The sequence below is a fragment of the Boleophthalmus pectinirostris genome, unplaced genomic scaffold (genome assembly GCF_026225935.1).
Source record: "Boleophthalmus pectinirostris isolate CB_2022bp ecotype Guang Dong unplaced genomic scaffold, ASM2622593v1 HiC_scaffold_10, whole genome shotgun sequence".
In the NCBI taxonomy this organism is placed as follows: domain Eukaryota; kingdom Metazoa; phylum Chordata; class Actinopteri; order Gobiiformes; family Gobiidae; genus Boleophthalmus; species Boleophthalmus pectinirostris.
Genome location: NW_026570971.1, coordinates 24610144 through 24637356, shown reverse-complemented (window position 1 = coordinate 24637356; position 27213 = coordinate 24610144). Strand labels below are relative to the sequence as shown.

Below are 27213 nucleotides of genomic sequence, written 5' to 3'. Positions count from 1 at the left end.
TATATAGTTCATTGTTATTTTAATAGATCCATGGTTCATAGTTACAGCCTACAGTAATTGTTCAATCTGATAATTGCAAAACTATTTTTTTTTCTCGACTCCACCCTCAAAACAATATCACAGCGTTGTCTTCTGGGAAATGCAGTTTGACTTATGGATTCTCACGGCAGCGGGCTTGTCTCTCCGACCGAGAGAAAAACTACATTTAGCCTGAACCGGGCTGACCGTGACAGCTCCGCAAACCAAACGTGAAAAAGTTCTACTCTAGGACCTGCAGCATGTCCGAGTACCCAGTGTTCCAGTTGGGCAAGCCACGCTTCGACCAGGTATTTATTAACTTACAACGGCATATTGCGCAGGACGGGCAACTTTCAGAGCAAGTAAATACAAAGCAGAAAGCCACAATTGTAGCTTCCTGCAGACGGCACCAGGCACTCTACAACTGTCTAACACGTTTTTCGACATTTTAATAAATGCACTCAAATAATTTAACCTAAATAAACAGTTCAACGTATCTGTGTATACTATAAGCCCTACAAAGTCATGTTTTTAATATTAACATCTTTAGTGCTATCCACTGACAATAAAGCACCAAGTATGAGAGGCATTTGATAATTCTGTTTCATTATGCTTTATGTAAATCTGTGCTTGCTAGATATCTATCTACAAGGTGGTAGCAGGTTTATAAAATGCCATGACTAAATAGTGGTTACCTGAGTCCCAAAATATTCTGTTTAATTCGCTTACAGTAAATATGACCGATTTAAGTGTGTCAGCCCTGTGATTTAAAGCCGCCTATATACGTTTTTTAGTGCAGTATGACACTGCTTGTTTTCACAGAGATGTTATTGCTTTGCCTGTAATGCCCCATAGTAGTTCATTATTGAATTTATTCAGTTACAGATGTAAACCTTGAAAGCATCCATTCTTTTTGTGACCAGTATCACCTCTCCACAGATCTCACTTGTAACTTGACCTATTGACCTCTTGTCTCCATAGAGAGTATGTGTAAGTATCAGAACGTGTAAAGCTAGTTAGTGTGGAACTTTTCAGGCAAAGCAAAAACATCTCCATGGAGACGAGCACATAGGTGACCCTCCACTAGAAAAGTTACGTAGTGAGCCTTTAAGCACTGTCAGTGTTATACCCTGTGTAAAGCCCTTGCTGACATTCACCCACAACTGCTAAAAAGAATAGCATAAGCAATATATTAACACTAGCCTAATGAATAAATTAAATAATGACCAATTAATAATACATATGCCACTGCCTTTAAGTGAATCACATAAACCTTCAGATGCCCAAAATACATCTATAAGCAGCCTTTTAACTTCTTAACAATCTTCTCTCCTCTGATCATTTTGTCAAACTCAAATGGCAGATAAATAATTGAATTAACAGATTAAACCCCCACGCCACATTTTATCAGTTGTCCATATGTTTCGGAAGTCACAAGGCTCTGCAGTGAATCACAGACCAGATTTCCATCCAAATTAGCAGTTCGCATAATTAAGGTCCGATAAGCCAGCCTCTGTGGTGTCGATAATATATTTCAGATTTTATTCCTTATGCTGTGGGTTTAAATGAGCGTAGACGAGGAGTATTTCTGGCACAGTCATTATAGGATTTAATTGAGAATGGTGTGAGTGAGTCGGAGTCCCTAAAAGACTTGTATCAGAAACAGTTTGTGGCTTGGTAATGAGCTGACTCCACCTGGTGTGTAAAACAGCTGGCTCAAGCTAATACAGGCGTTTACTCAGTGGTAACAGCTGGAGAAACGCGATAAAAATCCTCAATTTCATTTGGTTTACGGCATCGAACTGGAGTCACATGTTATCCACCTGTGAGTTTTTCAAAAGTGAGACTTATTGAAACTTAACAGGTATATTTATCTCTATATCTCTCAAACTTTTATTATGAAATATAAAGTGACTAAGTGAAAATACCTGTCACTATAACTACTATGGTGAGCCACTTAATGCTGGAACAATATATTTTATTGTAGCATATTGCAGCTCACTTCCGCTGTTTAATTTAGTTATGTGACATGTGCAGGGGGGTCTCTGGGTCATGATTTTGCCTTTTTTTCAATGAACTGTATTAAATCGATTTGAAATATTGCATTGTATTGTCTCAAAAGTGCACTGTATCAAAAAAGGCATCATGTAGTCTGTGTATTGAGGTATGTATTGTATCGGCAACTTCTTAATGATACCCAGCCCTGAGTTGGTTGTGTTGTGAAGTGACCCTCCTATTCATGCCTGCTTTTTTAGCCTAAGTAATAAACCAGCCTTCTCGGAGCTGTGTTGTATACGAGGAGAGCAACAAAATCCCATCTCATGTAACTTTATTCTCCAAGGAAATGTCACAATACATGTCATATGTACGTTTTCTTTGTGCTAGTGGGATTTTTTTTAGACTTTGAAAATCCACTGCACAAACCAACCACAATTTGGTCCAACCACAATTTGTATCACGTGTCTCTCAAATGTGGAAGACATCTCTCCAAAATTCTCTTATCATTCAGAACAAAATATATAACTTATTTTACTGGAGATAAGTAATAGTTTGGTACTTCGTTTGTTGATTCAGAGCAAATACACACTGTTTCTCATTCCCTTATTTTTTTTATGTTTTTATGTGTAAATGGTCATGTTTGTTTTTGACATGGTCAAAATAAATAAATCAATTGGCACACTCTGGCACGGCTCTAGGTCTACTCGTTTTTGTAAAGTTTTGTCAAAGCGTGTGGTGCTTTTCTGGTTGTTGAAGGTTGAACAAGTAAATTCTATGACTGATTATTGATACAAACAAATTAGTGTCCTTCTTCTTTATCGCAGCTCATGTTTTTTTTTTTTTTTTTTAACAATATTGTACATTTAGAATATGTTTTCAGGGGATTATCCTGCTTTAAATTTATTGTGTCAGTAGTATAAATTAGTTTCAATATTATCGTGTGTCTATATTTTCTCCAGCAATGTATCGCACTTCAAAATTTGTTATCGTGACAGGCCTAAGGTGTGGTGCAATCCCAGCTTAAACCAGTGTAAGTTGTTTTGTCCTTGGGCAAGACACTTAACCTACTTTGCCTCTATTTGAGTCAGAGGGGAGAGAGGCGTAGGAGGGCTCAGATTGACAACCTCACTTGTCACTCTACCCCAGGGCAGTTGTGGTTGATTTTTAAATTTTAGATTCAATTCTCATTGTAACGCAGACAATGGTTCCACAAGGCCCTCAGTAGCAATTTGCTTCATATTGTAGTTTTTGATCATGTGAACACTGTAGAGGCCTGACACAGTTTAGTTTTCTTCACTTCATATTTAGTAGATACATTATTAATGGTATATAGTAAAATATATATATAATTAAAATCTATGCAATTTTTTTCCTCAGAGTACATTTTTTGGCCGCTTCCGACACTTCTTGGATGTGATTGACCCCAGCACTTTGTTTGTCAGTGAGGTGAGTTTAGATAGGTCAGATATTGTAGCGCTCAGTGTTTACACTAATCTTTTCCTTTTACATTTTTTAATAGTGCAAAAGATATACAGCATGTGTTTATGTGTTTAATGGGCACTATTGTCTCCCACATTAGCAAATTGACACATAGGTGTGAGATAGATAAAAAATGTAAGCAAAAATAACTGATTTAAAGATAAATTCAAGCTAAGTGTCTAGTATAAGTGATATGTCTCCACTTTTGTGGATAATTTTTGGTTCATTCTCATTTTGTGCAATTCTTGAACCTTAACTCAGACACTTTCAGACCCATTTGAGCAGATTCCGGATACAAAATAAAATGTAAAACTTAAAAAAAAAAAAAAAGTAAAATACTGTCTGATGATTATTATTGGGATAATCCAAAAAGATATCAAGATATTTGTTTTTGTCAATATACACCCCTAATTGTAGGTAGTTAATTTTCATATAAACTGTGTTTGGACTTTTACACTTAGAAATACTCGTTTAAAAAACCATATAACTATGCTGTTTTCTGATCTGTGTTACGTCTGCTCACCAAAAACATACGTGGAGTTGTGTTTTGTTTAATTCACACATGTTTAACACATAAACTCTGCATATTTAGATGAGTTCTTCTCTTACATAGAAAACACTTTGTTCCATCTTGTGATGTCATGTGGTAATCCACTATGTTTTTAAACTTCATACACCTTCACTAGAATCATTTGAATAATTTCAACCCTGGAATTGCCAGTCTCTACTGAACTAAAAGTAAAAGGTAGCTGCCAACTTGAAAACTACCACTACATCAAAAGATGGAACAGAGTGTTTTGAGCTTTGGAGAGCTGGACTAATAATGCAGGATTATCCAAACATGTGTGAATGAAACAAAACACAGCTCCAGACATATGTTTTGATGAGGTAACAACATTTTAACATGGCTTAAAGCTAAGAAGAATCAGTTTTGTGTAATATAGGACCTTTAATTCAACCCTAACCCTAACCCTAACCCTTTTTCAACTAATCACAACAAAACAATTGACCCTTCGCATTAACTGACACTATTGATTTGTCTAATTTCTGTATTTTTTTTTATCTAACTTCGCCTCAATCCCATGACCTCTGCTACCCTCTTCACAACACTTTGGTTCTTCCAGCTCGCGGTTTTGTTGTGGTAATTTCCCTTTATGTCATCATTGCTCCGGTGCAGTGGTTAATGAACCTGTTAGCGGGCCCTTTCGTGACAGTAATAGCACCACTAGCTCTTGGGATGGGGAGAAGAAGCAGAAGAAGAGAGGAGGAGGGGAGGAGGAGGAGAGGAGGAGGGGGTGGACTCCTGGTGGGACGGGTGCAGCCTCGACTTGCCTGTAATGACCTCCTATGATTGTACTCTCACACTCAAGTCGCTGAAAGCTAATTAGTACAAATTGGGCCACATGATCTTGTATTTTCCCCTGCATTAGTTGGCGATCATAGCACAGAAATATCGCCATCATTACCTTTTAGGAAGCTCATTTGTCAACTGGAAAGCAGCGTGGAACTTTTTAGTGGAACGCAATTATCACAAGATGGCTTCCAAGTACAATGTGTTCAAACATAAGGGGCTGTTTAGACAAAAGAGGTAGTATTTGAAGCATGATAATAATGAGAAATAAAATAAAATGTGTTTATCAGAAGCGTCTGAAGGAAAGCATTGACCTCCTCCAACGGTTTAAAGAAGGAACCCTGCCTCCTGGAGTCACAAATGAAAAGGTATAACAAACAAAATCTGAATTATAGATCAACTATTATTTATTGCCAATCCTGTGTGTGATGTTTTACAGTTATGGAAAGCCCAGAAGATAAAACAGGTTGGTCTTATTTTCATCTATCTTTATCTCTCATCTACATTCATAAGTCTTACACCTCTCCTTGGAATTATTAGTTTGCAGGGAATGTTCCACAGTATGGCATTAGACTTCGCTAACATTAGTTGTGTTTCCATCACCTTATTTTGAATGCGCATTTTAAAGATTCACATAAGTAAGGGAAGGTGGAAACACACAAATATCTAATTTAGAACCCTAACCTGTAACTTGGCCTGGTGGTGCCACATACTTGTCTCCATGTAGAGTTTGTCAGTTTGTAGTGTAGTGTCTCAGTGTAGAACATTTCAAGCTGAACAAAAACATCTCCATGCAGGTGATGATCCTCCACTCGAAAAGTTCCATAGTGCACCTTTAAAGGGTCCACTTTACTCTATTTTCTGATCTATACTATAATGTTGTTTCCTCGTCAAAAAACATACCTGGAGTTGGGTTTTATTTCATTCACACGTTTAACACACAAGCCCTGCATATTTAGGCTGAGTTTTTCTGTTGAAAGGAAAAGACTCTGTTCCACCTTGTGATGTCATGTGGAAATACAGAAAGTGCTTCACTGTGTTTTTAAACTCTATACACCTTCACTAGAATGATATGGATAATTTCAGCCCTGAAATTGCTATTCTATACTGAACTAAAGGTAAAAGGTCGCTGTTAACTTGAAAATTACCACTAAATGATATCACAAGGTGGAACTGAGCTTTCTGAACTTTGGAGATGCAGACACACTGACAATAAAGTCAATTTTTTGTATTACAGGACCTTTAAATTTTAAGTTAGTCTCTTCTGTTCTATCAGGCGATCATCCACCCGGACACAGGGGAGAAGATCCTGATGCCCTTCCGCATGTCAGGTAGGCTCTCGTTACTGTCATTGATCTGTGGGGCTCTTCAGGTTGTCTGTAGCTGTAAAGGTCATTCTCTGCTGGAAACTGATTAGAGCCTCTCCCCCACCGAGACACAGACGTCCTTAAGTCCTCAGAGCTGAAAAACAGAAAGTATTTTGGTTGAATCTAAAACACCTTTTAAGTGAGCTGAGTCCGCTGTCATAAAGGCACAAATGTTAGGAGCAACATCAAGTCCACATCAGACTCAGAGGACCAAAGGTGTGACTTCCAGGAGTGGACAGTATCAATTAAACTAAAGAAGAGTCTGGGAGAAGTTTTTAAACATGAATTAGCAAAAGGTTGAACGGCCAGACCTTATGTGACATTTTGTGTAATTTAATTAGAACATGCAGAGACACAGAGACATTTTACCCCTCATAAAACCATGCACAATAGGCTAATCTTCATCCTTACAGTTATTTTTATTCTGTATTGTACTGTTTTTAATCTGTGCCTTATGCCTTCTAATTTAACTGTATGTAAAGCCCTTTGTAACTGAAAAAGTAAAGTGCTATGTAAATAAAGTTATTATTATTATAATAGGTACTCAAGACTTGGATCTTTCAAGTCAATACAGTGGCATTGAAGGCTGTGTCAGATGAATGAAGAAAACACATTTTGCTATACCTCTTTCTTACCATGTGATTAATAAATAATTGTAATAAGTTATATGATTCAGTTACATATTGAAATTTTAATATTCATTACTGTGTAATACTAATTCATTACTGTGTAAAAAAAAAAAAAAAAAAAAAAAAAAAAAAAAAAAAAAGGTGCACTGTGTAACTTTTCCGGTGCAGGATTCATCATCTGTACATGTCTCTATGGAGATGTTGTTGTTTTGCCTAGAATCATTTAGAAATTTCTGTCTTCAAGCAGATGGCACCACCAGGCCATATTACAGGTCAGATCTATGGAGAGACGACCTCACAGTTTTTCCAGATACTTTTTAGCAATAAAATCACTTGTATTTGAGTAAATGCTAGGTATGTAGATTTAATGCCATACTGTGAAACATTGTAGGCTAAGAGTTTCATTGAAGACTTCTCAGGTGACAGACCCCCATCAGAAAAGTTACACAGAGCACCTTTAAGGGTTATTTTGACTAACAACATATTATAAGTTACTCTATTGATATTCCCAGGTTTCGTCCCCTTTGGCACGCCTGTGGTAAGTTTAATTTTACGCTTTGAGTAAGAGCGTGCCAGTTGATTTATTTATTCATTCTCCAGGTTGTGGGACTCCTTTTACCAAATCAAACGCTCATGTCCACCATCTTCTGGCAGGTATTGTATTTACACCATATCATCGTCATAATTTTAAAAATGTAATAAGCATGCTATATATGCACTGCATGTTACTATACTACTGCATTTCCCAAAGTCTGCATTGCAAAGAATAGTAATTGTGATTACATTTAATATAAAATTGCATGTTTTACCTTTAGAAATACATATTAAAATGATATAATTATACATACAGGGTTAATGCATAAATAATAAAGTACTAAATGTAACCAAACATATGTGAAGCACAGATTTCAAAACTCAATTTTTTTCTTGCTTGTTGTGTGAACAACCTTTGGACGGCCCCTCAGGACCCACTTTGGGAATGACTAGTGTATTATTTTTAGGTTAATTACATATTGTATATTACAATTAGCCTCATTGCATTATGTTATATTGTTATTTTGGGCTAGGTAGGTGGTGGTCTTTGTTCTTGATCAAATCACTGGCACAGCTAAAAACTTGGTAAAGACTTGGTATTTCATTTTGTGTTTTGTGTTATTTTATTTTTATAGGAGTAGAGTCGAATCACATTACAGCAGACTGAGTAGACTTTGCTGGGTGATATGAGAGAACTTCTTTGACATCTTTTCATCCCATTGTTCATTATTCCTCTGCATACGTAAAAAGCTGTGTCTTTGTCCTAGTTTTCCCCTGGCCTCATGACCGGTCAGTGGTTTGTTGTACTGACCATAAGATGCCCACTGTTAATCCCATTACCTCTCTCAAACGTATTGACGAGCTCTTCACACTCTGCTCTGTGACAGTGGCTGAACCAGAGCCATAATGCCTGTGTGAACTACAGCAATCGCAACGCCTCCCAGGTACCTGCTAACTCACCCCTACACAGGGAGTCCACACACAAACTAGGACAGCATAAAATAGAATGAAAACTATTCAACACACTCAAAGGTCTTTTATTACACAAAATGGACTTTTGTAAGCTTTAAGCCATGTTGTAACGTTGTTCTCTCATCAAAAACATACCTGGAGCTGTGTTTTGTTTCATTCACACATCTTTGAGTAATCTTTTATTATTAGTCTGTCAACTTCTCCAAAGCTCTCCAGCTCAAAATGCTGGAGTTTGAAGTGGTAGTTTCCAAGTTAACAGCTTCCTTTTACCTTATTTCAGTAGAGGTGGGCAATTTTAGAGCTGAAATCATCCAAATCATTTTAGTGAAAACTAGCACAGTGCAAAAATTAAATGGTACACTTTGTAACTTTTGTGGTTAATGGTTTGCTATTGCTTTGTCTTCATGGGGATGTAATTGTTTTATATGTCAATTAAACTGATATATCTTGCATTTATTCAATTGCAGGTATTTTAATACCAGATAGACATTAATTATTATGCTAAGCGTTGTCATCTCTCCACAGACCTTACCTGTAATTTGGCCTAGTCATTTTTGTCTCCATAGTTATAGTTAAATTAATGCCTTACTGTAGAACATTTTAGGCAAAGCAATAACATTTCCATAGAAATAAGCAGGAAACAAACCCTCCACCAAAAAGGTTACACAGTGCACCGTTAAAATGAAAATCTGTTTTTGTCATCTTATTATCTTAACCCAATGAACTAATGTTTTAGTCTTTGGAAAACATTATCACAATATCCAATAAAAGTAAGTAATGAATTTAAATCTATACCTTTAGGTCTGTACATATGCAAATGTTCCATGTTTATCCTGATATATATTGTATGTTTTATATTGTTTTAATTGCAATGACTGCCTTTTTACTGTGTATGATTTATGATTCATTTATTAAGCTGAGAGGTGATGAGACCAAACTGCCCTAATAGATTCATGTATAATGTCTGTGTAGTTGGCAGATAATTCACAAAAAACAACAACAAAGGACTAATATCAACCATCTCTTTTCAGCCAAATCCAACCTCAGCGTTTGTGTATGGATACCTTGGAGCAGTGACCAGTGCTGTGTCCATAGCTGTAAGTGTCCAAAGAAAAGGTAGTCGAACCCAGGATCTTCTCACTCGGTGGCAAATTAGTTTGCTTGTGTGATGTATATTAACAAATACTAGTACAATCACCACCTATTGTACTATTTGTACTTGAACATACATATAAGTGTAACTCAATTTTGATACTAAAGAAAAGTCTCAACAAAATTTCCAACACAAAATAAGCCCTTTTTATATTACCAAGTGGCCTTATCTAGTTAGATCAAATACTATTCAGGAAAGGTCAAGATTTGTCCTATTTGTGTGATTTTAAAAAAGCAGTTTAGGGTTTAAAATTCTGACACCCTAGTAGATACACTACCAGTCAAACGTTTGGACACACCTCTCTTATTTTTACTACTTTCTATAATTATATACACACAACGGACCTCAAATAAATGAAGCAAGATATATGGAATTATGTAGCTTGAGGAGTTGAAAATGTATATATATATATATACATACATACGCATATATACAAGTGTATTTATTCGTAGTTGAAAAAATTCACGGAAAGAAGGATATGTCCAAACTTTTGACTGGAAGTGTTCTTTACTATACGGTTATTAATATTTCAATTTTAATTGAACAAAACCTAAAAAGTCTGTGCAATGGTACCACTCCAAACTCCTCTGTGTTCTATAACGCATGCACTGAGGCGTAGGATCAATAATAACAGGTATTTCCTTGTGTCTTTAATCTGTGTTTGAATGCCCAGCTTGAGTGTAATGATTTAATTAGAGACCTCTTTTGAGCGTGGGCCTTTTCTTACCTTTGTCCCATCAAAGCCCTAAATGTCAAAGAGCCCTGGCCATGGTCCACCTGCCCCACACGCTCCTTAGTGCCTCATACTGAGCCAATTACCTGTCCCGCTGTAGAACATGGCGGGGGTCTGTGGGGCGTCACGGGCCGGTGGGGGGGGGCGGAGATCTCCAATTAAACGGCCGCTATGGTGACGACCCCCCGCTGTCCTGAGAAGAGCTGAGGGCAGAGGTGACGGTGGTGTGATATCTGAGCACATATAGCCTTTCACTGCTGCTTTGAATGTGTGACGAGCCCTGATTGGCTCAAAGGATGCACCACTTCTCCTGCCAACGTACAATGGACAATGCTCTTACAAACTGCGTCAGTGTTTCTCATATTATCTCATATACAAGATATTACCTCTGACAGATTCTGATTGTAGTCAAGAGGTTGTTTAAAGGGGCATTATATAACTCTTCCAGCTGGAGGACTACCATCTGTTCATCTACACCAGGGGTGTCCAAACTTTTTTCACAGAAACGTATTTGAAGCAGAGGACCACAGACCAATGGTCAGTATAGTGGATTTGTAAATGCAAAACTTTGGCAGAGCCATCATACTTATTAATAAGGCTTGGAACATTAATTGTAGGCCTGCGTCACAACGCAATGTGATGCCATTGACGTTATAGTGTTAGAATTACTTAAATTGCTGTTAAATTTAATGTCTATGATCAATTTGGCCATTTCAGTCGACGCTTTTTTTAGTGCTTTACTTGTAATGTTCCACATTATGACATTAAACTTCTTTGTTATTCATTTCTTGACTTTCGGGGGGGGGGGTTTATTCAAAAAACTTTAACAAACATGCTTTTTTCTTACTGTAAACGCAGTCGCCTCTCCACAAATCTTTACTGTAATTGGACTGGTGGCTTCTCCTGTTGTCTCCATGACAGATTTAAGGTCTGTGGATGATTCTTAGCAAACCAATATCTCAAAGTAAGGTTTATTAAAGTACAGCAGTGGTTCAGTTATTATATAACAGGAGGAGGTGATGCTGCCAGGCCAAGTTATAGGTCAGATCTGTGGAGAGGCAGGCTTATTTACAGTTAGAATGTATGTTTTTCAAGGCAATAAAAACACCTGTAATTTAGTTAATGCAGAAGTAAAGAGACAAGCAGGCAATGGACACCCCACCAGAAAAAGTTACATAGTGCACCTTTAATCACTTATATTTTTTAAAGGTCAATTTGTATATTACACTGGTATTGTCAATGTTCATTTGCTATAGGATTTCTCATATGAAGGTTTAACTCTTTATTCATAGGGTCTAGTTTAAAATGGCTTTCTCCTTTCCTTCAGGTTGGTTTGAACGTTTTAATCCAGAGAGCCAAAGGTTTCAGCCCCAGCAGCAGAGTTCTGGTACAGCGGTTCATCCCCTTCCCAGCAGTGGGTGAGTTCAAACAGCCTCACTCCACAGACCTGGGATTAGACCCGGTTTGATCTGCAGAGGCCTTTGTCCACAGATTATCTCAGGACGACATTCTCACACTTTAAAGATTTGACAAATGTACTATGCCATGAGTGGGAAATACAGTGGGAAATTGTTAAGTCATTATATCTCCCAAGAACATTTTACTATGCTGTAAAAAAAAAAAGAATGATTTTTGGTAAAGGTTTTTTTACCTGTTTGTCTCCATGATGTTATTGTTTTGCCTGAAATGGCATTAAACTTATTTACCTCCATGGAGACAAGCAGGTGATGACAGTAGTCCAAATTACAGGTAAGATCTATGAAAATACAACCTCGTTCACAGTGACAATGCATGTGTTTCACAGTATAAAATCTGTTTAATGTCTGTGTATATGGTCTAACACTCCTGGAAAAGCAATAGCAACTCGATGAGACAAACAGTTGGTGCATCCTCAACCAGAAAAGTTACATAGTGCACGTTTAATCTGCATCGGCAACTACAAAAAAATAATATCTTTGACTCAAAAAACAGCTTACTAGGTTACTACTACAATAATTTATTCAGACAGTGCTTGACAGTGACTTTAAAAAAATTTGAGGTAATTATCAACTCTGTGTGTACCCAGGCTGTCTCTGGTCAAACACAGAAATTAAACACAAACTAATCTCAGTATTTGGTGCATCCTGGTTGTAATTTGACCCGGTTTCATGTTGCTTCATAACCAGTACAAAAGTCAAAGACATTTTGGTTGTGATACAGTGAGTTCTTAGGTCTAATCAGTAATAGAAATGATTAGGTTCAACATTTGTGAATTTACCTTTTGGATATTTCATGGCAAAGTATATTATTAATTACTGGGTGTCTGTTGACATCACTACATTCGATACAACCATAATATTTAATGCAGATTAATATTGTTAAAATGCCAAAACATTTTGGTACTGTACTGTTTTGGTAGTACTGTATATTAATAGTTAGTATTAGTATTAGTATTAGTATTTTCTCTTCATACACTTTGACTTGTTTTGTGTTCTGTGTTGGCTGTTTATCCCCATTTTGTCTAAACACCATGTATCCCAAGACAGTCACCATCACCACAGCAAACTCTAACAGATCTGACAGTTCATTTACAAACACCACCAGCCAATTATTGGAGTCACAATACTGTCAATGAGACCAGAGGCACCCTTGGGACCACTTTTATTCATTTGGAGCCAACATCTAGTGGCCATTAGTGGTATTACACTTTGATGCTTTTAATTCCAAGCTGTTTGCCCTCTGCCACAAATTCTCACAATTACATGCAATGGTAATTTTTTAAAAACTTCTATAGTGGTTTATAGACATGTTATGAATGCTGCTTTGTTAAATGTATGCCCCACAAACACACATAGGCCCCTTGGGTGTAGCTCTGTGCCCAAAGCCCCAAGCTGCTCATAATTAAATTGTTTTTAGCCTGCACCCCTCCCTTTCTCTTCGTATTCTTCTAATTAAATCAACAGGTTTGTACAGAGCAGCCTTTGCCTGGTAATTGGCTTCTCGTTAGGACGGTGCAGCCTCAAACAAATTGGATAATTATGCCTAAAGTGGCGTCTACGTATAAGTCAGTGGCCCATATTTCACCTGCTCATTCTCTGTTTGTGTGTGTATTGTCAGTTGTTGCTTAGACTCAAACCATATCTAAAGGTAATTAAAACAGCTAATTGGAGCGAGTGGAAATCAAAGTGGCGTTTGAATTTTGCACCTTTTTAATGTTGTTTGCTTACTTAAGGGTTAGATTTGTAATAACGTAATCAAGAAATGGCCTGTCACTCACTAAAGACTGTACCTGGAGGCGACAAAACTATAAATAAAATGTAAAAATACTCATTCAGGGCTAATTGTCTTTAGAAATGTTGTCTTTTATTTGTGATATTTAGAAACTAATTATGCGTTAAGTTCTTAGATTCATTTCCATAAATACACAACTCGTTATTAGCTTACAATTAAAACGCATATGTAACGCAATTAATTCAAATAATTACACTTCATATTGTACCCAAACAGGTTTTTTAATAATTAGCTCGATTTATAATTAAGCTATTTTATAATTGCAAGCAGCTTTGTCGATGTCTCATATAATTTAGTTTATATTTTTCCGGCCAAAATCCCCCAGTGTCCTTTCTGTTAATTGGTCTGTTTGAAAAAAAAACAACATTGCTCTTAGGTACAAAAAGTGATTTGCTCAATTGAATTTGCCAGCCCGTAGCGCGTATAGGAGATAAGAAGCGGCCGCTATTGTCTTAAATTAAAAAGGCTCGGGGGGCTAACACTAAACTCGCTAAAATGAGTCAAGGAGAAAAGGTTTGTCTGCATTAGCGTACATTTGTGTTCATTTCACAAGGTATAGTCAGTCACCTTCACAAACGCAACATAAAATCACATGAGGACATTTTATTATTATGAATATGAAAGCATTTTGTACTCATTTGACCCCCTTGATAGTGCTGCTCATTTACTTTAGTGTTTTCAATATTTTGTACAGTGTATATGGAGATTTTTGTAGTAATGAAAAAACGGAGTAGAAATTGCGATTATGATTAGATTTGCAATTTGTGTTTTATAGGTGTCCTGTGCGACTTTTCTGGTGGAAGGTCCGCTATCTACTTGTCTCCATGGAGATGTTATTGCGTTGCCTGGTATGTTCCATGGTATGACATTAAACATATCAATCTAGTATTTATTCATTACAGGTGTCTCTGCTCAAAATTACAATAATTCCTTCTGTGAATAGCCTCCCTCTTGATAAATGGGTTTAAACAATATGTGGAACATTCTAGACAAAGCAATAACATTTCCATGGAGATAAGCAGGTGGCAGACCCTTCACTAGAAATGTTACAAAGTGTACCTTTGAAGTGAACCAGAAGTTCAAAGTTCACATTTTAAACACGTCCAAAAGAATTGACAAAAAGATATGACAAGAAGACAAAAATATGAACTGACAAACTAATAAGAATCACATTTTAGGACATGTTTGTGCAGATCTACACTACAGGATTAGCAATTTTTATGTAAAATAAGACAGGATATTTTGCAACCTTTGCAATTGCGATTTGCTAATTGCATCCTTTCAGATTCATTTTAATTGCAGTTAATCTTGCAGCACAAGATTTTGGGATTGTGTCATCATATCAAGAGAATTTTCACTCATATCTGGAGTTGTTTGTTTCATTCACATATGTTTAATGCACAAATCCTGCTGAGTTTAGGCTGAGTTCTTCTATCAAGCAGAAAATACTCTGTTCCATCTTCTGATGTCATGTGGTAATACAGGAGGTGCTCTACTGTGTTTTTAAACTTCATACACCTTTGCTAAAATCATTTGGATAATTTCAGCCCTGGAATTGCAAATTGCTACTGAACAAAAGATAAAAGGTAGCTGTTAACTTTAAAACTACTTCATGACATCACAAGGTGGAAGAGAGCATTTTGATCTTAGACAGACTAATAATGCAGAGTTACTCAAACCTGTGTGAATAAAACGTAACACAACTCAAGGTATGTTTTTTATGAGGTAACAACATTATAACATGTCTCAAATCTCACAACCTTAACCCTAAGAATTAATATAAAATACTGTGACAGCCCTAATTGAAATAATACATATTAATCCATATATGTGAAAAAGCTTCATACATTTGTAACGGGTACTGCAGGGAAAACCATACATATTCAAACATGTTTTTCTCGATTTCATATCATCTGTTCTAATCACATCTTTTACATACACTGTTGATGACAGCTGTGAGTCTGAGGCTCTGGGGACTGTCATGTTACTTCATGTACATGTATGAGCCCACTTTTCACTGGGAAATCGAGGAACGTTAAATGCTAAAAACTAAAAAGAAAATACTGCTATTATCTGCCAATTAATGTTAATGTTGTCATAATATTAGAAATTCAAATATTTCTATACCAAGGCAAGACTGAAAAAACACAATTGGAGGAAAATTTCTTATAGTAATTTAGTGCTTATTTTTCATCAAAATCAAAAAAATTTAAATTTTTATGTTAGTGTGTCCAAACCACATTATGGAAAAAGTCCAGTAATAAAATAGAGCTAAAATAGTAAGACACTGTATAACTGTAAAACACTGTAGTACTCTGTAGCTTTGTAAATGTCTAATTATTACTATTATGATGATATTATCCTGATCATCCCACATCAGAGACTGCACCTTTGCATATTTTTGTATTATTCTCCAGCTTCAGTCCCAGCCTTAGTTACCTGCTCCCCACCCCCATCCCCCCGGGGTTTTTCCTCAGAGACTCCTGATGTGTTCACCAGCGCCGTAGGGAGAACAAGACACTTCCCTCATTTGTGAAATAATAAAAATATGTCAGATTCCTCAATGCACTCTCTCACTTTGTCCTCTCTTTCTCACTCTCTTTCTCACTCTCTGCCTCTTTCTTGCTCTGTATTCCCTCTCCTTTTCAACCCATCTCTCTCTCTCTTCCTCTGCATCCTTCTCTCCCCCTACCTTTCTCACTTCCTCATGTCTTCCCTCACTCTCTCTCCTGTCTCTCTCTTTCTCACTCTCTATACCCATCTCTCTTCCTCCCTCCCTCCCTCCCTCCCTCTCACCCTCTCACCCTTTCCTTCCCTCTCCCTTTTCTTTCTCTCTTCCTCATTCTTTACTTTCTTTCACCCCCCACTCTCCTTCCCTCCTTCTCATCTCTCACACTCTCCCTCCCTCTTCTCTCCTTCCTTCTTTTCCTCCCTTCCTCCTTCTCCTTCCTCCTCTCTTCCTCCTCTCTTCTGTCTCTCTCCACAGCCAGTGCAAACCTGTGTAATGTGGTGCTCATGAGGCAGTGGGAGCTGTCTGAGGGGATCAGTGTCGTGAATGAGGACGGGAATGTGGTCGGAACATCTAAAGTCGCTGCCAAATATGTAGGTTCCTCTGATGTCTTTGTAATGACGTGTTCGAGTAACCCTGATATTTTTAGCCTGTCCACATCTCCAAAGCTCAAAATTGTCTGTTCCACCTTTTGTTGTCATGTAGTGGTAATTTTCAAGTTAACTGCTAGTTTTTACCCAGTAGAGATGGCAATTCCTGGGCTCAAATCATCCAAATGATTCTAGTGAATGTGTATGGACTTTAAAAACACAGTTCCTTTATTACCATATGACATGTTTGAGAGAAGAACTCAGCCTAAATACGCAGTGTCTGTGTGTTAAATATGTGTGAATGACACAAAACACAGCTCCATGTATGTTTGTGATAAAGACACATAGATCAGAAACTAGCATGACATGGACCATTTGAAGGCCAGTAATTGATGAGAAAACCAAAGAGGTTTATAGGAGGGCATGGTAGTGGCTGAGATGAGATAGAGGAGTTTTAGCTGGAAGCTGTTTTTAAAGTTTTAATATTTTGTAAAACTGATTTTAGTATTTCTGTCATTTTTAGGCACTTCTGGAAACAGCTCTTACCCGAATCGTCATGCCAATGCCCATCTTGGTTCTACCTCCCATGATCATGGCAAACCTGGAAAAGTAAGATTACACCACGAATGAGGCAAAATTGACTTTATTTTTACTGAATTTTGTTCCTCATACAAAAAATAGAAAATGTTTATTTAAAGGGCCCATATTACACTATTTTCTGATCTATGTTACAATATTGTTTCTCATAAAAAAAAGAAAACACCTGGAGTTGTGTTTTGTTTTATTCTCACATGTTTAACACACAAATATTTTGCTTATTTAAATTGCATATTTAGGCTAAGTCAAACAGAAAACACTTTGTTCCACCTTGTGATGTCATGTGGTAACAAACATTTATATTCACATACATCTTTACTAGAATAATTTGAAAGATTATAGCCCTTAAATGCCAATCTCTACTGAACTAAAGGTAAAAGGTAGCTTGAGAACTACCACCACATGACATCACAAAGTGGAGCAGAGCTTTTTGAGCTTTAGAGACAGACATATTAATAATAAAGGATTACTCACATCTGTGAATGAAACAAAACACAACTACAGGTTTGTTTTTGAGGAGGTAATAACATTCTTACATGGCCTAAAGCTCAATTTTGTGTAATATGGGACCTTTAGCCCTTAACTTTACATTGCTCTGTTGTCTTATAAAGGAATTATTCACCAACATTTCTACAACAGTGTACACTACAGTCACTGAAGCTGCTTGATTTCCATTTGAATCTGAAGACTTGATTGACTGGAGTCTCTAGTGTGATGTGATCTATTAACATACCTAATATCTCCAAATAGGGCAAATGTAATTATTGATGGCCTTCCCCTGATGTTTCCTATTATTATGTGCGACTGGCTAATTAAACACTTTCCTTGCATACTTTCTTTTTATTGTAACTTGATCAAACTTCTCTCATAAACACCTCAGCTGGTGTATTAAGAACATTATGCAAAACTCCAGGTGTTTTCACTCGATATGCCAATGATTTAAATAACTCATTGTTTTCTAATCAGTTTTTCTAATCTGCTTCACATTTTTTCCCGGTACAAAGAAACACAATTAATGCAGTAATGACTGTAATAAAATTAAGAGTATTTTCCAAGCTGCTGTCATCAAATTAGAGTATTTTTAAATATCCCAATTAACCAAAGTACAATTAGTAAACTATTCATGTTGTGCAAAAGTCAAAATTATTATTATTACAGACTTGATAATTAATGCATTATTAGACATGTGAAACTAAATACACATATGCAGGTGTGGACTGTGGACTGTGGAGGCAAAACATTATCCTCTTCCTCTGAGTTGTAGTCCTTGATGAGTTCTGGTTTAGTCTGGGTTTAGACCTGGTTTAGATAGACCTACTTTAGACCTGCTTTTGACCTGGTTTGGGATGGTTTTTATTCCCCAGTCATACCAAGATTGAGTTACTGACATTTCACCATTTTCACAATTCACTTTTCATTTGTATTTGACAACAGAAATATTGCTATAAAATACATGATCTATAAAGATAAAGTATTTATTCAATAACAATAAGTATTTGTCTTACCCCAAGAACAATTTCAGACAATGTGTGGCTATATTTCATCATTTCAGATGGGGGTGCCTATAAACACCAAATTCCACCAAAGAATTCTGACCCATCCTTCATCTCAGTTTTAAACTATAGGGATTCTTGAATGCTGTGATTTCACATGAACACAACCTATATCCACTTCTCCCTGACCCTCTTGTACTTCCAGTGGAAAATAACCAGCATATAAAAGCAACTCATAACTTTAGAAACATGAATCCATTTTTAAATACTACACCCCCACATTGTTAGTGAACTTTACCCCCTCTCCTCAGTTTGGCCTGATAAACCTCTAATGTATCTTTAATGACGGCAGCATCTTGTGTTTTCATGGATACCTTCACTTTGTCTGTGGTATGCCTCCATGTCCTCTGTCCAGGTGTGTTTTGGATTCCTGGTGGTTTATGTGAGAGGGAGGCACAGGTGAGGTGTCCCTATGTCTGCTCACCTCCACTGGATTTCAATGGAGCAGGAACAAGAGGAGAGAGAGGGAGCAGGACGGCCCCTCTATGATTTATGGGCGCGCTGAGAGAGGCGTAACTCACTAAGAACAGCTGGGTTTGGGGTTTAGGGTAGCCAGAACTGGACTTATGTAAACTATTTAGCAAGGAAAACATGATGTTGTTTAGTGTAGTATTATCTTTTATAGTACTGATCTATATTTTAAACATACAAATGTAAATTGGTTAATAATTACAAAAATATTTAACAACAGAAAGAAAGAATGCATAATAAAAATCCTCTTGAACAAAATCTATTACTTTTACTCAAATTTAAAGAGCCCATATTATTTTTCTGATTTAAGTTATAATGTTGTTTTCCCTTCAAAAAACTTTTTTTTTTGTTTCATTCACACATGTTTAACACAAATCCTGCATATTTAGGCTGAGTTCTTCTCTCAAACAGAAAACAGTGTTCCACGTTGTGATGTCGTGTGGTAATACACATGCTCCACTGTGTTTTCAAACTCCATACACCATCACTAGAATCACTTGGATAATATCAGCCCTGGAATTGCCAATCTCTACTGGACAAAAGGTAAAATATAGCTGCTAACTTGAAAATTACAGCTTCATGACATCACAAGTTGGAACAGAGCATTTGAGTTTTGGAGATGTAGGGTTACTCAGATAAGTGTGAATGAAACAAAACGCTACTCCAGGTGTGTTTTTGATGTGGAAACAATATTCTAACATAGATTAAAGCTCACAAGAGTCAATTTTGTGTACTATAGGATCTTTAAAGGATGATTAGCCTTATAAACTAATTGAATATCTTCTTATTGAATACCTGCTCTGACATTGCACTAGTAATGAGTGTCTCCATTGTCTGGTGAGTCATTGGGATGTTGATGAATTAGCTTCTCGACAGGAGGCCAAGTTTAAGCCATCACACTCTCAGAAACAGTTAAACCTGAAGTAGACCTTGAAATGGCCCATAGACAAATTCAAGCAGGGAATAATTCGGTAAATCGTCACCTGGTTTTTGAAGGCGCTGCACTTGTGTCTCATAGATTACAACTTTGTACCATTGACTTTTGCTTGTCTGTTGGGCGTATGCAATAGTGTGTGTGTGTGTGTATAGGGTCTAATTAAAGCATGGCAGTCGTATGTGTTAATTAGCTCTCTCATTAGCCAGCGCGCTCCTCGTTAGGGGGAGAGGCGTGACTGAAGCAGGAGACGTTCCCGCTGTGTTCACTGTCCCAAACATACTATCCAATATGAACGTCATGATAAAATGATATAATGGATAATATAGATGGATATGGGACCTGTCTGTAGTGAGGTGGAGTATGAGGTTTGATAAGAAGAAATCAGGGTAATGTATTTGAGTACCAGAAATTTAGATTTTTGGTTGATTAAATATTCCATGGCATAGCTTGTTAAATGAAAAGGCTTAGGTGGATTTTATTGTAAATGTAATGGAGCTTGTCGCGCCATTTCTCAGGTTCAGGTAGAAAATTTCCCATTCATTTTTCCCATAGAACAAAAAATGTATTTACAGACTTTGAAAACTTGCTGTGAACTAACCAGTTATGAGGTAAAAACTGAGCACAATTTTTTTCTAATTCTAAATTCTGAAATATCATTATGTTAATTATAAAAGGGAGATTTTCATACTACTTTATACTGAACCAGTAAGCCAGTGAAAACAGTTAAACTTGTCCTAGTGCTTTTCCTGACAATCGTAAGCAGAGATAACAGTTTATGGACAAAAAGCACTGTTTCAGGGATTGTATCTGACATAGAAAGTTTGCCAAATCTGGATTACTGCACACTTTGAGTCAGTGGGCTATTTTAATTTCCTCTGATCCTGTCCCTGTCCCTGTGTGCCCCTGCAGACTGCCGCTCCTGCAGGGAAACCCCAGACTGGTGCTGCCCATCCACGCTCTGGTCTGTCTGGCCTCATTTGCCTTCGCTCTGCCCCTCGCCATCAGCCTCTTCCCTCAGACCTCACAGGTAAAAACACCAGTGTACCTTATACGTCAGTGCACAAATAGAAACACCATAATCACCTCATAATGAAAGGTTCATGATCTAGTTGGACTTTACAAGTTCTGTTATAACACACAGTACCCTAATTCTCCATTTTGGCAATTCAAGATTAATCCATTAATGGGCATATATTGCTCTGTTTTCTGAAATGTTATAATGTTTTTTCCTCATCAAAAATATACCTGCAGTTGTGTTTTGTTTCAGTCACATCCCCTGCATGTTTAGGCTGAGTTCTTCCCTCAAACTGAACTCTCTTCCACTTTGTGATGTCATGTGGTAATACAGGAAGTGCTCCACTGTGTTTTTAACCTCTATGCACCTTCACTGGAAACATTTAGATAATTTCAGCCTTGGATTTGCCAATCTTTGCTGAACTAACGATAAAAGGTAGCATGACATCACAAGTTGGAACAAAGCATTTTTAGCTTTTGAGATGTAGACAAAATAAAGGATTACTCAAACATGTGTGAAAAAAGTAGAAAAAAGTAAGACAATTCCAATCCAGGTATGTTTTTGAGGAAGCATTATAACATTAAAGAGCTGATTTTGCATAATATAGGACCTTTAACTAGTTTGAAGTGCCAGTGTCATTTTTAGCTTAGTAAATACTGACAGTAGCTGATCTAAGCTTGAAGCCATTAAGTCTATAGTCTTAATACCATAATTTGTTCCCTAATTACTGTTTGCTAATTTACATTTGAAAAGCGAAAGTCTAAAGAACTTGTAATTCTCATAATGTGCCTTTAAATAGACCTTTTTTCTTATTTTAGCACAGTGGCACTGCTTTCATTTTACTTATAAATGCTTTTAGAGTCAAAAGTTAGACTCTTTGTATCTTTTTATGAACCGAAATACTAGTAATCGCTCAGTTAATGACACCAGTGCTAATGTCTTGTTTCTAATCTCTATTAAAACATCCCGGCGTGATCTGCCAAATCCCCCATTCACCCACTGATCACCCAAAATGGCCGACCTCTTTCATTTACACCCATTGACTTAAACTGCGCCTCTTTCTTAATAAGGCCTTTGGGACCTGCTTCTATCCAAGGATCTTAACCCGATCACACCCCACTTCCTGTATCCCTGTAACGTCTATCAATCTGCTTATTAAGTCTCGCCTTTGGTTGAATTTTCTGTTGTTTTTCACTCCTCTTTCTCCTTTCCTTGCCAAATGACACAAGCTGACATGATCCAAGCTTTTCTGGCTTTAAAATGTTTAGGATTTAATTACCACTGGAAATAACTTAGTCAACCATATGGCAAAAAACTTCAAAACATATGCGCCGCCAACAGTCCTGCGAAAACCAGCCTGCCTATTATGCATGGAGGGGCCTTAGTTGTTTTTCTCACTCAGATCCTGTTTTTGCACTTGATCCAATATAGGCGTGGAGATAAAAAAATACTACCGAAAATGCAACACGGTGCCCCCGCCTCTCCCGGACCCCCCTACGCCTACTCAGATTTGTCCCATTTCCCCATTTCACACCTAGCACAAGCTTTTTGATTAAGATACAGCCGTCGCCAGGAGCCATCTGTCTCTGGTTCAAATATTAGGAGTTTGCAAACCTCAAATTAGACTCAGACCTGCCAAATTGGACGCTTTTGCACATTAGTGGTAAATACGGAACATTACAGACTTAAAGCATTATTTAGTAACAAGGGAAACTGACTCAAATAGCAAGTAGCTGGTATATCTGACCATACTCACGATAACTGTTCTCAAATCTAAATATGCCTAAATAAAGTAAGGTTGCTACTACTTTTCTTGAGTACTATTACTGCTGCTACTGCTACTACTACTACTACTACTGTTACTGTTACTGCTCCTGCTGTTACTGCTCCTGCTGTTACTGCTCCTGCTGCTACTGCTACTGCTGCTACTACTACTACAACAAATCCTACTGCTAATACATAACAGTTATAACTTGAAGAACATGTAGACTCCATACAGGAAGTCGCTCAAATCAAACTCAGGCCTCTGTTACACACATTGAGTGAAAGGCAGATTTAACCACTCACAGTCTAGTGGTATACTAGTGTGTATATATTTAGCATATTGTCCACTATTGCTTCATAAGCATCGGACATTGGACCTTCTGGTTGTAGGGAGAGTGTAATACTTCACTCTTTACTCTGAATGCCCTTTCTGCTTGAACTTCCTCAGATTTCTGTGGAAAAACTGGAGCCAGAGATTGCCAAAGCAGCAGACAGTAAGACTGTGTACTACAACAAAGGACTTTAATACAAGAAAACCTCAAATTGGGAGAATCCACTCAAGTCTTGAAGAAGTATTTATCCAGGTTCTGATGGTGTTTTAGTCATGGTGAGGGGGCAAACACTAAGGGAACTATTTGCTGGAATATGAAGTACACTGGACAACTTTTCTGGTGGTGGTTCCACTACCTGCTTGTTTCCATGGGGATGTTATTGCTTTGTTTAGAATGTTCCACAATATAAATTAAACCTATCTATTACGAGGGAGACAAGCGGGTTAAAGGAGTACGCTACATTACATTTCAGATCTGTGGAGAGTCGCCCTTATTCAGAAGGAGTTATTGTATTTTTGAGCAAAAGAAACATGCGTAATGAATAAATGCTAAATGTTTAAAGTCATACCATGGAACATTCCAGACAAAGCAGTAACATCTCCATGGTGACAAATACCCTCCACCAGAAAAGTTGAGCAGTGTACCTTTAACATTAGACTTGTATTACTTTATGTAATGTAATTTTACTTGCAACTTATTACTGTTGTTTTAAAATACATATTTATTTTAATACATACAGTATTTGAGCAATACAAGGATATGATTTATTATTTATTATGAGCCGCTTTCTATACTGTTTTAAAAAATATAATACAACTAAAAATATTTTGACATCGCTTTTTCTTAATCCAAATTTCCAAAAACAACTGAAAGTTAGTATACAATAGTGCAATACTGTATACTAAATCAAATATATAGCCTTTTTATGATCTGAACCCAGGTAAGCATTTAGGCCTTTTCTTTAGGCCATACAAACACTTTAAAAAGGGGGTATTACACTTATCTGGGGTATTAATTGTTAACACATTACATATTTAGAACACCATCTTTATCTTTTATTGTTTTGAAAATGCTATATTCACTGGTGTTGTGTATTGTTTTGTATCATGCTTCAGCTTTTGTATATTTATGGAAAATTGACATCGGGATCATTGAACAGACTTGTACTGCTAACTGTAAGCAGGGTTTGAATAATGCCTTGGAAAGATGGCAAAATTTTTTATACATGCATGGATGACATATAAAACCACTTTGTCTGATACGTAATTGTGTCAAATTTTTACACACACACAAATGTATATATATAAAATACATAAAATGTATAAAAATATATGCAAACAAAGAAAATAAAAGAATGAAAATTGAAATTGAAATAAATTATAATACATTTAAATTAAATAAATAAAACTTCTTCAGGCATATTTTTGATGAGAGAACATTATAACATGGTCGAAAACTCCAAAAAGCTCCATCACAGCTAAAACTAATTGCATCGACTGCTCATTGATGCCTGTGTCAGATCCGCACCTCTGGTTTGAATGCTGTTGCTTCCTCTGCGTTGTTCCTCTGGAGAGACACTCACTGGATTCTCACGGTAACTGCCGACTCAGATCATCAGAGCTTTAAACATAGACTTCATTTCCACGTCATTAGTTTAAACAGACACAAGAGCGCTAACTTAAAATATCATAACCTTTGAATTGTTAGCTGGTGAAGTGATAAAAGCATGTTTGTTTGTTATTGCACTGAAAAACATGGAGCGATCTTACTGTGAATGTGCTTGCATCTCTGCAAACCTGACTCTTCTGTGGTGTTTCTATGGAAATGCTATTCCTTTGGCTGAACAACATTTTCCTATTCCACAGTATGGATTATAACATATGTGGTAGATAACATATCTATCTCAATGGAAAATAAGGGGTGTGCAAAAATATAGAAATATCGATATATATATATCGATATATCGTATTGTTTAATGTGATGATACGGTATCGATATTGTGAGCTGCTTTACCAATCGCCAAGAGCATTTTTTGGTATATTTTACTAAATTATTTTATTACAACTTGTATTTTATTACTTGTTTAGAGGAAGGAAACTTTTATTTGACATATTCTTGGTTTGATGATTAAAATGTGTGTTTCATATTCACTTTACAAAAGAAGTGGTTTAACAAAGACTTTTTGTATCACAGCCATGCTTCAGCCTTTATTTTTTGTTGAACTGTATTGAATCGATTTGAAATATATCGTATCGAATCAAAAGTTCACTGTATCCAAATATGTATCGTATCGTGGCCTATGTATCGAGGTATGTATCGTATCCGCAATTTCTTAATGATACACAGCCCTATGGAAAATGTTGGTATGGTTTTAACTTTCTAATTCAGTGGAATTCTGCACTTGATGTGCTACCTCCAAAAACTTTCACAGTGTTGCTTTAAAGAGGAGTATTATGCAAAACCACTTTCTATCATGTTATAATGTTATTCCCTCATCATGCTCATTCCCTCATGCCTGAAGAGGTTTTAAATGTCATCCATGCATGTTTGAGTCTCTCCTGGGCCCTATTCTAACCCTCCTTACAGTTAACTATAAGATTCTGCCCAATGCTGAGCCCATAAGCCTACATCACTTATGCTCCCACACAACATTTCTCCATAAAAATACAAAAGCATGTACACAACAACTTGACAGACCTGATGTGATGTGCATTAGTTTCATTAGAGGGATGCATGCCGACTGTGTTGTGAGGGCACTCTGCACTTATAAATCATGTTAATACGTTGTTTCTAGCAAATGTAGCATTTTCAAGACAATAAAAGGTAACATAGTGACCTAAATATGTTATGTGTTAGCAGTTAAGACCACATAGAAGTAAAGTACCTAATCCTTTAATTGACTCACAAGAAAATTACTTATACACAGTATCTTAATACAATGCAAAAACAACTCTAGTAGAGCAAATATGAATGTAATCAAATATACACAATTATTTAAATTAAAATAAAGATGCAATTTAGTTACTATCCTATACTGTCTATGATGTGTCCTTGGGCAAGACACTTCATCTAATGCCAGATTCTACATGTGTATATGTTTGGGGGCAGGATGGGCATCTGGCCTAAAAACCTTCCAAATAATTATAGACTGGTTCGCTATGGCAACCTATACTGAAAAGGATGAGCTAAAACCTACCAGCGAGTGAGATGTGAGATGCAGTTATTGATTTGTAATGATTCAATTATGAACGAGGGTTCTATTTATTATGTGTGGCGGAGTCGTTAGCACTTGTACCTAACAGTAAATACATAACATTGATTTTTGTTCTGACCTATCAAAGCCTTTTATATGTGTGAAGTCTGGATGTATTGACCTTTTTGGCAGCTGTAAATTGCCCGTAGTGAATGAGTTGAGAGGTTGTGTTTCAAAGTGTTAGTGCTGCCATTAGCAAAGCATCTGAAACTGGCTTCAGCCCACCTATATGTGAAAAGACGGATCAATAATTGGATCATTTTTGTATATTTTAAAAGGCGTAACTTTTCAGGTTAGGGGTTTGCTTCCATGGATATGCTATTGTTTACCTATAATGTTCCACAATATGCAATTAAGTTTATATAAGATGCATTTATTTGATTATGTGAATTTTATGGCTAGAAAAATCTTTTAAAAATATGCATTCTTATTGCGTATGCTTGCAGATCTCACCTGCAGATTGACCTGTGGTGGTGTCTCCTGCTTGTGTCTGTGGAGACTGAAATGTTCAATGCCATCCTTTTAAATATTGGAGGTAAAGCAATAACATTTCCATGGAGACAAGTAACTCTTGGGTTGTCTACCAGAAAAGTTACATCGTGCACCTTTGACTATGAAATTAGGTAGGGCATCTAATGTGAAGTCTTTGTCAAATCCGTGTTCAAAAACTATATGTTAGAATTTATTT

At 36.8% G+C, this 27213-nt stretch overlaps 1 protein-coding gene across 2 annotated transcripts; it reads left to right on the top strand.

The window, feature by feature from the left end:
• Nucleotides 1-46: 46 nt before the first annotated feature.
• Nucleotides 47-26890, top strand: sfxn5a (sideroflexin 5a). Of its 2 annotated transcripts, XM_055161179.1 has the most exons (15): nucleotides 47-326; nucleotides 3394-3462; nucleotides 5137-5214; nucleotides 5286-5312; nucleotides 6123-6177; nucleotides 7355-7380; nucleotides 7443-7496; nucleotides 8264-8320; nucleotides 9380-9445; nucleotides 11562-11652; nucleotides 14280-14352; nucleotides 16495-16606; nucleotides 17127-17212; nucleotides 21071-21188; nucleotides 23389-26890. In XM_055161179.1, the coding sequence occupies exons 1-15, from the start codon at nucleotides 279-281 to the stop codon at nucleotides 23464-23466; spliced, it is 1038 nt and encodes a 345-aa protein (XP_055017154.1). In that variant the 5' UTR covers nucleotides 47-278; the 3' UTR covers nucleotides 23467-26890. The 2 variants fall into 2 exon arrangements, with proteins under 2 accessions (XP_055017154.1, XP_020777312.1); XM_020921653.2 differs by lacking the exon at nucleotides 14280-14352 and having other exon boundaries at nucleotides 16491-16606; nucleotides 23389-26889.
• Nucleotides 26891-27213: the final 323 nt, after the last annotated feature.